General features: G+C 37.7%; 1 protein-coding gene across 9 annotated transcripts in view; it reads right to left on the bottom strand.

The window, feature by feature from the left end:
* nolo (no long nerve cord) overlaps positions 1 to 12,604 on the bottom strand; it is a 485,538-nt gene that overhangs the window by 22,691 nt on the left and 450,243 nt on the right. For 8 of the 9 annotated variants that reach the window (XM_070101993.1, XM_070101994.1, XM_070101996.1 and 5 more), the window contains one exon: positions 10,666 to 10,816. In XM_070101993.1, the coding sequence (XP_069958094.1) occupies positions 10,666 to 10,816 (151 nt within the window). Of the gene's footprint in view, positions 1 to 10,608; positions 10,817 to 12,604 lie in introns of all 9 variants that reach the window. The other variant, XM_070101995.1, reaches the window with a different exon arrangement.

Genomic DNA, 12,604 nt, shown 5'->3' with positions numbered 1-12,604 from the left:
CCCTTACTACTCTCTTTACATCATCATTCCACCAATCGCTCCTCTTCCCTCCTGCACCCACTTTCCTGTAACCACAAACTTCTGCTGAACACTCTAACACTACATTTTTAAACCTACCCCATACCTCTTCGACCCCATTGCCTATGCTCTCATTAGCCCATCTATCCTCCAATAGCTGTTTATATCTTACCCTAACTGCCTCCTCTTTTAGTTTATAAACCTTCACCTCTCTCTTCCCTGATGCTTCTATTCTCCTTGTATCCCATCTACCTTTTACTCTCAGTGTAGCTACAACTAGAAAGTGATCTGATATATCTGTGGCCCCTCTATAAACATGTACATCCTGAAGTCTACTCAACAGTCTTTTATCTACCAATACATAATCCAACAAACTACTGTCATTTCGCCCTACATCATATCGTGTATACTTATTTATCCTCTTTTTCTTAAAATATGTATTACCTATAACTAAACCCCTTTCTATACAAAGTTCAATCAAAGGGCTCCCATTATCATTTACACCTGGCACCCCAAACTTACCTACCACACCCTCTCTAAAAGTTTCTCCTACTTTAGCATTCAAGTCCCCTACCACAATTACTCTCTCACTTGGTTCAAAGGCTCCTATACATATATATATATATATATATATATATATATATATATATATATATATATATATATATATATATATATTATATATAGGTAGTAGGTTGGTAGACAGCAACCACCCAGGGAGGTACTACCGTCCTGCCAAGCGAGTGTAAAACGAAAGCCTGTAATTGTTTTACGTGATGGTAGGATTGCTGGTGTCCTTTTTTCTGTCTCATGAACATGCAAGATCTCAGGTATGTCTTGCTACTTCTACTTACACTTAGGTCACACTACACATACATGTACAAGCACATATATACACACCCCTCTGGGTTTTCTTCTATTTTCTTTCTAGTTCTTATTCTTGTTTATTTCCTCTTATCTCCATGGGGAAGTGGAACAGAATTCTTCCTCCGTAAGCCATGCGTGTTGTAAGAGGCGACTAAAATGCCGGGAGCAAGGGGCTAGTAACCTCTTCTCCTGTATATATTACTAAATGTAAAAGGAGAAACTTTAGTTTTTCCTTTTGGGCCACCCTGCCTCGGTGGGATACGGCCGGTGTGTTGAAAGAAAGAAAGATATATATTATATATATATATATATATATATATATATATATAAAATCAAATGTTTTTCTCTTTAAACTTAGCAATTTATACAGGAGAAGGGGGTTACTACCCCCTTGCTCCCAGCAAGAATTCTTTTCCACTTTAAAGGAGGGGTTTGGGATATTGGTTGTTTGGAGTGACATCTAAACTGTTGTATCTGGGCACCTCTGTAAAGACAGTGATTATGTATGAATTATGGTGAAATTGTTGAATGATGGTGAAGGCATTTCTTTTTTGGGTCACCCTGCCCCAGTGGGAGATGGCCGACATGTTAACAAAAAAAAAAAAAATGTATATGTATTATAATTAGATAATGTTTTTATGTTTTCATGTTTTTGTTCTACTTTTTCCTTTATACATTATAACCAAAGAAACATAATTAATATACCTACATTATTATCTTTATTAGATCATGCACATGTAAGTCAGTTTTAAATGTTTACCAAGTGCTAAAATTAATTATTTTAGCATCTTAAAACTTTACAATTATTGTTTAGCCTGTTTGGCAGTGACAGTCTCCTGGCTAGGGAATATAACAAGACTGTTTACTCTATAATATTACTACCTGAAGAAATTATTATTGAAAAATAGTAAGAAGCTAGATTACCCTCTCCTGAAGAATAAGACGTATGTGCAATTCTGAGCTATATTGCTGAAACACTTCCCCTGCACGAAAGTTCTTCGGTTGAATACAGGCAAATATATAACAATGGAGATATTGGTACTGCAGCAATAGTTTTGACACGATGAGTCCATCAGTTACAAGATGGTTAGTCCTTCAAGCTTAAGGATTTATTTTTAAATTTACTCAATATAAACTAATGAACAGAAGGGGAGATTGTTCATCTGGATCCCAATTTAATTCTAATAGATTTTAGTCATGACATTTTGAGGTGGTTCAGTGTTGTGGATTTCTTACACATATACCATAAGTGGGGTAAGGACAGATTACAATACAAAGTAATAATATTTGAGGTTGATAGTAGATTTTTTAAAGTATGCCCAATGTTTTAGCTATTTAAATGTGCTGTCTGTTAAATTTTAATTTGCTGTAAAGGTATAATGTTACTGATAGCCAAAAGAGAGTTTACCAGTTTCAAGTATAATTTAGATATATTAGTGATTAGAAAGGTGGGACAAAGATCACTTATATTGTCTGTGATAATGCCAGATTTTAGAGTAGCTGTTGTGTTTGTTAGATGTGATTAAGTAATAACAAGGTTGTCTCAGTAATTCTCGTATGTCTAGTTAGTGAAGGTGTTAATAAGCAGTTTATACACATTGTATAATGAACTAAAAAAGGTTTACAAGTACATAAATAATTTCTCTTTTATACAGAAAAATTATGCTCTAATTTTTGGGAATAAATGTGTTCATAATTTAATATAAAAATTATAAAATCCAAAGCATAGAGAAAAAAGAATGGGAAATTCCTCAATCTACTCATAGACAACAAATTAAAATTTGATGCTGTTCCCTAATATACATTACTTTATCATTGCCTCATACCTCACATATGGAATTTGTGTTTGAGGTTGTGCTTCAGCTATCCACTTGAAGGCAAGTATCACAACAAAGAAAGATAACTCTCAGAATCATCTCAAGCTCAAATTTTATCGCTGCACCACCAGGCTCTTATTGAACTCCTTAAAAGATTACCTTGGTGAACTCAAATTAAGCTGTAATGAACAACTGTCAATGAATAAACAGAAGGGTGGATAGGGGGACATGAACTGCAGCCCATAAACTGACAGTCCAGCGCTCTACCATCTCGACTACCCAGGCCTCTAACAGGAAAGATTCTAAACTAATACTATATTAGTTCTGATTCCTTCTAAATGTTAATATACAGTAAACCCTTTATAAAAACATACTAATAAGAGGGTTTCCAAGTGTTAAATCAGAAGAATGCTAAAACATCGCAAAAACAGAACTAAAATACTCTACACACAATTTACAGATGTACTGTAATAAACACTGAAACTCGGTGAGTTAATAGTGAAGTTTACCCACTACATTTCATCTGCTATTTCAAAAGTCCATTACTATATGACCCTTATGGGTTTGGCACTTGGTTATGATTATAATAATTGAAAGTCCATTATATTGAGGACATACTGTACCATGCATACAACTGCTCACTGCAAGTCTTAAAACATTGCAATGTGCTAATGATGCTGCTGACTCGACACACTTCCTGAAAAACTGTAACACAACACAGTCGTCACACTAGACACACACACACTGCTGATAATCCGTGTGTTAGCTTGAGTTTCTGTATAGGTTCAGACGAACACAAGTGTAAAACAACAGGCCAGGAATGTGCAATAACGTGCCAAGATGAATTAAAAAAATTATATAATATATACCTGAATTAGTTCAGGTATATTAGACTATTTCTCTCAAAATTTTCACCCAAGCAGTAACAAGGTGTGATGAGTACTCTTATGACTATACTAATATAGCTAGTTTCATTTCTAGAGCTGTGGAAAAGGCATATTAAGTACATAAAACCTCTAATATATACACTGCTATAGTACGTATATGCATTAATTTACACTGTGGCCAGAGTGATTCTGTAAAAAAAAACTAATAGTTAGTAATATAGTACAGCATATAAAATACTGAATATGTATTATACAAAATAGTAATATACAAATGTTAGCAATATTCAAATTAGAAATATAAAAAAATTACATATATAAAATAGTTAGTGTACAAAGCATACCTGTAAAAAATTTAATGAAAAGAGTCAACTATTAAATCTACCGGCGTATAAAAGCAGGCATGAGGTTCTGACACACATGACCAGCAATTATGTCTTTTAAATTTTAGTCAGTTTTGATCATTTCCTTGAATACAATAATAATACTAACCCTTAAACACGTTTTCCTTCAAGGGGGGAGTCAAAGTGCTATGTAAATCTCGCAACTATTGTAACTACTACTAAAAGGGGGGGGGAGTGCCTTGATACCAGTGACAGGTTCTTGATCACACTGGTTTGCCGTCATTCCCAAGCACTGAATGACAAATTTAGGGCTTCCCCATGAATGTAATTAAAGCAGATGTAAAACCTGATAAGTGTGTTAACATTGCTGGTCATATGGTATCAGCAGGCAAGCACATGCTACCACCATGGAGCGGGCATGGTTACTAGTCTAAGGAATTTCATTGTTGTTCAAACCCTTGGAAAAGTCTGTTGAGATTTATCTGTTTTACTAGTGCTCTTTCTAAGCATCAGCATCTCTAAACGATTGGCTGATAAAATGCAAGCATGTTGCAGCAATTATCTAATTATTCTAGTTTTTGTCTATTGCTAAAATAGTGCACGAATGTATGTACAAAGTAAAATGTGCACAACTGTATTATACATGTGTAATACATACAAAAGATGATACAAGAACAGAAAATATTTAAAAAATGTATATACTGTAAAGGAATACAGCACGTTTTAATGTCTTGGAACATGGAGTAATTGCTCATTATTGCTTTGGTGAATACAAGTGTCGAGGGCAACTTTGTTCAGCATCATTAGCCCTGAGAATGTAACCTAGCAGCAGCAAGTGTGTTGCTGGCCAATGCCATGGTAATTGAAAGTGTCAGACTCTCAAAATAATTGACAAAGAGAGCTGTAGTAGCTAGACTTAGCTATCTACAGGTTTTGCCTTGCTTTTATGCAAATGTATTATATACGGATTTGCTTTGTGCAAATTCAGTTAGGTGTGGCCATATTATTTTTATCAGGAATCACCTATGTGTGATAAAAATTCCTTCTGAAGTAATGGGAGCAGGTGGTTGCTGTGTGCTCTTCACTCGTGTGTGATCACCGAAGCCAGCACCACCTGATTTTTTAAAATCTCTTTAAATATCACTCTAAACTGGTTTAGACCCCTTACTACGCTTGGATACGTATGTTTGTAATTGCAAATAATCACTCAGTTATTGCCATATTTTTTGACCTTGAGAAGGCATATGACACAACTTGGATATATAATATTTTGGCCCAAGCCCACTCCTTAGGCCTCCGAGGCAATCTACCATCCTTCCTTAAAAACTTTTTAACTGACAGACACTTCAGTGCTCGAGTCAATACTGTGCTTTTCCCGGACTTTGTCCAAGCTGAAGGTGTCCCTCAGGGATGTGTTCTGAGCACAACACTTTTTCTCCTTGCTATAAATGATTTGGCCTCTGTTCTTCCACCCAATATTTGGTCATCACTCTATGTAGATGACTTTGCTATTGCTTGTGCAGGCGCTGACTGTCATCTCATTGCAGTTTCTCTCCAGCATGCGGTCGACCGTGTTTCCACTTGGGCCACCACGCATGGGTTTAAATTTTCCAATAACAAAACTCACCAAATTACTTTCACTAGACGCTCTGTCATCTCCGATCATCCTTTGTATCTCTATGGCTCTCGTATCCCCGAACGTGATAGTCAGATTTCTAGGCCTTCTCTTTGACCGTAGGTTATCCTGGAAACCTCACATTACCTCTCTGAAGGCAACTTGTCACAGCCGGCTAAACCTTCTTAAAACCCTTGCTCATCTTTCCTGGGGAGCTGATCGTCGAACTCTGCTTCGCCTACATTCAGCCCTCGTTTCATCGAAACTCGATTATGGTGACCAGATTTATTCAGCGGCCTCTCCTGCTACTCTCTCTAGCCTTAACCCCATCCATCACCAAGGATTACGTTTATGCCTTGGTGCTTTTCGCTCTTCCCCTGTTGAGAGCCTCTATGCAGAAGCGAATGTTCCATCCTTGTCTGATCACCGTGATGCCCATTGCCTTCGCTACTATGTACGCTCTCATGATCTCCACAATCCTTCCATTTATAGAATGGTCACCGATATTAGTAGACATTATTTGTTCGCCGCCCCTGTTTGCTCCGTCCCTTTTCTCTTCGCCTACATTCGCTCTTGTCTTCCCTTCAGTTACCACCTTTATATGTTCATGTAGCATCTCACTTTTCCCTACCCCCCTGGGAAGTTCCAGCTGTTCGGGTCTGTTCTTTCTCACTCCCTTGCTCGAAAGCCCAACTGCCTACGGTGGCTTCTCACTCTCTTTTTCTTGATCACTTCCACTCTCATTCTCATGCCATCGCAGTGTACACAGATGGCTCTAAGTCTTCAGACGGTGTCGGATTCGCAGCAGTGTTTCCGGACAGCGTCGTGCGAGGGCATTTACTATCTTCGGCTAGCATTTTTACTGCTGAATTGTATGCCATTCTTGCAGCACTTATTCGTATCGCATCTATGCCTGTGTCATCATTTGTGGTAGTCTCAGACTCCCTTAGTGCTCTACAGGCTGTATGAAAATTTGATACATATCACCCCCTAGTTCTCCGTATCCAACTTTGGCTACGCCGTATCTCTACCAAGCATAAAGATATTGTTTTTTGTTGGGTCCCTGGTCATGTCAACATACAGGGCAATGAACAGGCAGACACTGCTGTGCAGTCAGCAGTACATGACCTACCAATTTCCTATAGAGGTGTTCCATTTCTGGACTATTTTGCTGCAATAGCTACCCACCTTCACACCCGTTGGCAACAATGTTGGTCAACTCTGCTCGGTAACAAACTTCATTCTATTAAACCGAGCATAGGTTACTGGCTGTCTTCTTGTCATCAGTGCCGAGGTTGGGAGACCACTCTCTCCCGCCTTCGCATTGGCCACACTTGTCTTACTCATGGGTATCTCATGGAGAGGCACCCTGTTCCTCTCTGTGAGCAGTGTCAAGTTCCAGTATCGATTACCCACATTCTGTTAGACTGCCCTCTCTATCAATGAGCACGCAGAATTTACCTCCAACGTCGTCTTCATTCTACTATCTCTCTTTACCTTCCCTTCTTGCTGATGGACCCTCCTTTAATCCTGACTCTCTCATTGACTTCGTGACAACGACTGATTTACTCCACAAACTCTGATGATGATACCTTTCGCACTCCCCTCAGCCCTTTCTAGTTCAGTCTCTTGCTGCCCTTTACCCTTTCACCATCCACTGCCCCGCTGTTATCCGTAACCTATTACTCATCCATCTCCCTTTTGCCACCTGATGCCCTCGCTTCCTTCCTGCCCTGCAGCGCTGTATAGCCCTTGTGACTTAGCGCTTCTTTTTGATTATAATAATAATATATTAGCATTCATAAAAAGAAAAAAGATTTGGGTGTGGTAAATCAATCGAGTTTATTCTGAATAGAATCCTACAGTTCGTTTTCAATTTAAGTGTTGTACCAAAAGAAAATGGACACCAAACCCCAGGATTTTGTCAACTCTCTCTCTAAATGTTATTCTAAACTAATTTATTTTGACATTCATAAGAAACAATGACAAAGAAAAAGAATTGGGGATAATGCCAATGAGCCTATTATGAATCAAAGCCTCAGTGGGAAGTGGAAGCGAGTGAAGGCTTGAGTTATTCCTTGATTGACAATTTAAATATCTTGCACCAAGATGAGAGGATGGATACCCGGCTGGACGAAGCTGGGTGACTCCAACACACAGTCTGAACTAGGACTGGAGGGACGGCAGGAAACAGTAGTAGGTAGATATATATGCACAGGTTTGTAATGTGCACACTTCTGTCCAAACAAAAACAGTCAACATAAGCTCAAGAAGTATCCTATGACTGAGCATCAAATTTTGTGTAAAATTTGACAGATATGCAGTAAAAAGGCTGAAAGACTATTTTGTTAGGTTGCTAGAGCAGCATTAAGAGACTGTACAGGAAAATACCCAGCTTCCACAATGATGATAAGATAAGATAAGAGCAGATAAGATAAAACACTAATGCAGTATTTTAAACATTTATACTGCACTTTAGGTATGATAATCATATATGTATATCATACCTAAAGTATGATATATACATACACATACCTTCCAACTAACAAAATTGCAGTGGTCCTCCCATTTCAGAAACTGGGTACATTAACGCACAACCTGTTCCATTATCGAACCTTTCTTCGACTGATGAATGGTCATGGAAACATCATATGGTTTCCTATTAATAATAAATAACAGCAATAATTATAATAATAATAGAAACCCTGACACTTTTCCATAATGATGAGACACGCTTCTCCAAGGCAACTTTATGCTCAAAGACACTAAAGGGATTAATTTTTAAAAGCATGCATTAAAATTCTTGTATCATCTTCATGCATGTGTGTATTGTATATACATTATCTTTTGTGTAATTCATTTGTTTGTTTTATAAGATGGAGTATATGGAGAAAGTTAGTGAAACTAAACTGGTGAAAGTATAGGTGAGACATTACCAATAAATTCTGCTGTAAATAACATACAATTCTGAAGACAAAGAGAGAGAGAGAAAAAAAAAAAAAAGTGGAAACCCTGGAAGATGAAGTTAATGATGGTACAATTACCAACAAAATATTAGGTAAATGGACACAGTTGCAACTAATGTGACATTTTATTGTGGCAACGTTTCACTCTTAGGAGCTTTGTCAGACGGTTAGGCCACTGCTTGACGAAGTTCCTGAAGAGTGAAACGTTGTCACAATGAAGTGTTACATCAGTTGCAACTGCGTCCATTTAAATAACAAGATGAACTTGGTAACAGTAGTGTGAAGCTGGATAAGATAAGATAATAAGATGCTTAACCCTCCAATGGGGATTTGCTTGATGCTGGTGAAATGCTTTTGATCCATGGAACTGAAATTGTCATCACATTCTTTGGAACAGACTTAATTAACCCTTTCATTCCCTAGACACTGTATGACCCTTATAGCTTTGGCACTTCAGCAGTACATTAAGTTTATATTGGAGTATCAGGAAGGTAACATTTATGAAGAAATTCAGGGAAACCGGTTAGCTGGACTTGGGTCCTGGAGGCGGGAGGTACAGTGCCTGCACTCTAAAGAAAGGGTAGAGATAATGTTGGTACACCTTTGGCAAGAAAGTGATAGAGTGAATGATGGTGAATGTGTTTCTTCTTTTTTGGGTCGCCCTGCCTTAGTGGAAGACGGCCAGTGTTAAAATATAATACTGGATGGTTTACCTTAAAAATATAGTGACTGAAGAAAATGAAAGCATTTACTTGGAATTGTAGATAGGTAGGCAATGTGCTGTGAAATGTTTATATAAATGTTAAATAATAATATGACTGTCTTAAATTATTTGTTCAAGAAGTGTGTGCTCACGTGTGAGTGAACTAAAATATCAGTGCTCTCGATATTAAAAATATGCTCGGTGATTTTTACAATCCTTAGCTGCTTAAAAACTAAGATTGCAGGTGCACTCTATTATTGCAATCACTTGCACTAACGTTGTTGCATTGCTAGACTCCTTTACTGTTTATTCCTGATAAGCTTTTACTGACGTTTGTTACAGTATTACTGTACTCTGAAAATAACCTGAACATGCCTGACTTATAGTCAGTTTCAAGGCCTCAAATTGATAAAAATCTGTTAATTATAAACTGGGAACTCAAATTTTTTTTTTAGTCACACCTCGGTAACAACTCTAAAGACGATAATGTTAGTAGTTGCTGTAGCGGGTTAATTTGCCATATGCTTATCACCAATCTCGTTTAGTCTAAAGCAGTTTTTGTTAATTTGGAAATTGCTGTGTTAAGCTCTTGCATATCTGGAAACAGAATGTTACTCAAGTATCAGCAAAGGTAATAATATTTACACATTGAGGCAGCTCAAAACATGAATTACAAAGTACAGCCCAGTACACAAATAAGCTGCACATAGGAGAAAGAAGCTCAAGACAACATTTCAGTCCAACTTGGACTGAAATGTTAGCATAAGTTTCTTTCTCCCATGTGCAGATTATCTGTGTATTCTTCCAGTCATGGAATTGTGCCTTTTTGTTCTTTCTAGAGCCTAATAGAATATAAAATGTTAAAAGCAAAGTTAGGTGAAAACAATTTAGTTATAAGACTGAGAGCATAAATCCAATTTACATTGTAAAATGTTTAGAGTTAGTGTTTAATACTTTTATCTATATTAAGAAGACAAAACTGATCACCAGTAAATAGTCTGGTGATACCAACAAGATGTGGAAAAAGACACTTGTGTAAAGTTCAGGACATTTATTAGAGGAAATGTTTTGTCACTCATAGTGAAACGTTTCCCGTAATAAATGTTCCCAACTGTATATAGGTGTAGTTTCTCCACAAAATGTGATCAGTCAGTACTAGTAACTAATTTAATAAATATAATTTATGTTTATAAATGTTATAAAATCTACTATGTAATAATTGAAGATTTTCTCATAGCAAGTTTGTGATACTTTTAAACATTTCCTTGTTTCTGAGATATGTAGTGATTTTTCTTTCTCACCAGAAATAACAGACATCTTTCATCCCATTGTTTTGGCTTTTTTTTGTGAATGCAGCAGTGTGAACCATGCACCGTCCGGCAGTAACACTGTACCTGGCGACCTCTTGGCCTTGACCCATGATTTGGTGATTTGGATTCCATATTACATACTGAGGTCAGGGCAGGGTTCACCATCGCACCAGCGAACCACCTCAGGACGGGGAAGTTCCCGGCAGGCGTTGCCAGCAGCTTTCTTTGTTCCATTCCAAACACACTGCAAGAGTCGAGTTCGATACCCCTGGCCTCCACATGGTGCAGTACACTGTGAAAACAAATATGCATATATAAATACGTACTGTACTATACAAAAATAAGACATTTTCTCTTTTTATTAAGCTTATATTGATGTTTGGTATACTTCATGATTGGTAAAGCCTTCCAGCTATCTATCTTTATAATAATAATATTAAACTTGACCCAAGAAAACCTTACTACAGTAACTCCTCAACTTATAAACACATTGACGGGAGGGTTATTATTGAAAGAATTAGAGGTAAGACAGAGAGTAGGATTGCGGATGAGCAAGGAGGTTTTCGAGTGGGTAGGGGATATGTAGATCAAGTGTTTACATTGAAGCATATATGTCAACAGTATTTACATAAAGGCAGGGAAGTTTTCATTACATTTATGGATGTAGAAAAGGCATATGATAGAGTGGATAGGGGAGCAATGTGGCAGATGTTGCAAGTACATATATGGAATAGGTGGTAAGTTACTAAATGCTGTAAAGAGTTTTTATGAGGATAGTGAGGCTCAGGTTAGGGTGTGTAGAAGAGAGGGAGAATACTTCCCAGTAAAAGTAGGTCTTAGACAGGGATGTGTAATGTCACCATGGTTGTTTAATATATTTATAGATGGGGTTGTAAAAGTAGTAAATGCTAGGGTGTTCGGGAGAGGGGTAGGATTAAATTATGGGGAATCAAATTCAAAATGGGAGTTGACACAGTTACTTTTTGCTGATGATACTGTGCTTATGGGAGATTCTTAAGAAAAATTGCAAAGGTTAGTGGACGAGTTTGGGAGGGTGTGTAAAGGTAGAAAGTTGAAAGTGAGCATAGATAAGAGTAAGGTGATGAGGGTATCAAATGATTTAGATAAAGAAAAATTGGATATCACATTGGAGAGAGGGAATATGGAAGAAGCAAATGTTTTCAGATATTTGGGAGTTGACGTGTCAGCGGATGGGTTTATGAAGGATGAGGTTAACCATAGAATTGATGAAGGAAAAAAGGTGAGTGGTGTATTGAGGCATATGTGGAGACAAAAAATGTCATCTATGGAGGCAAAGAAGGGAATGTATGAAAGTATAGTGGTACCAACACTCTTATATGGGTGTGAAGCTTGGGTTGTAAATGCTGCAGCAAGAAGGCGGTTGGAGGCAGTGGAGATGTCCTGTCTAAGGGCAATGTGTGGTGTAAATATTATGCAGAAAATTCAGAGTGTGGAAATTAGGAGAAGGTGTGGAGTTAATAAAAGTATTAGTCAGAGGGCTGAAGAGGGGTTGTTGAGGTGGTTTGGTCATTTAGAGAGAATGGATCAAAGAAGAATGACATGGAGAGCATATAAATCTGTAGGGGGTCGTCCTCGAAAAGGCTGGAGGAAGGGGGTAAAGGAGATTTTGTGGGCGAGGGACTTGGACTCCAGCAAGCGTGTGTGAGTGTGTTAGATAGGAGTGAATGGAGACAAATGGTTTTTGAGACCTGACGAGCTGTTGGAGTGTGAGCAGGGCAATATTCAGTGAAGGGATTCAGGGAAACCGGTTATTTTTATATAGCCGGACTTGAGTCCTGGAAATGGGAAGTACAATGCCTGCACTTTAAAGGAAGGGTTTGGGATATTGGCAGTTTAGAGGGATATGTTATATATCTTTACATATGCTTCTAAACTGTTGTATCTGAGCACCTCTGCAAAAACAGTGATTATGTATGAGTGAGGTGAAAATGTTGAATGATGATGAAAGTATTTTCTTTGTTTTTGGGTCACCCTGCCTTGGTGGGAGACGACCGACTTGTTAAAAAAAAAATTATAACACAGGAAGTCTTCAAGTTAC

The sequence above is a fragment of the Cherax quadricarinatus genome, chromosome 79 (genome assembly GCF_038502225.1).
Source record: "Cherax quadricarinatus isolate ZL_2023a chromosome 79, ASM3850222v1, whole genome shotgun sequence".
Lineage (NCBI taxonomy): Eukaryota > Metazoa > Arthropoda > Malacostraca > Decapoda > Parastacidae > Cherax > Cherax quadricarinatus.
The sequence above is the reverse complement of the archived record's forward strand: the minus strand, read 5'-3'. Positions and strand labels throughout refer to the sequence as shown.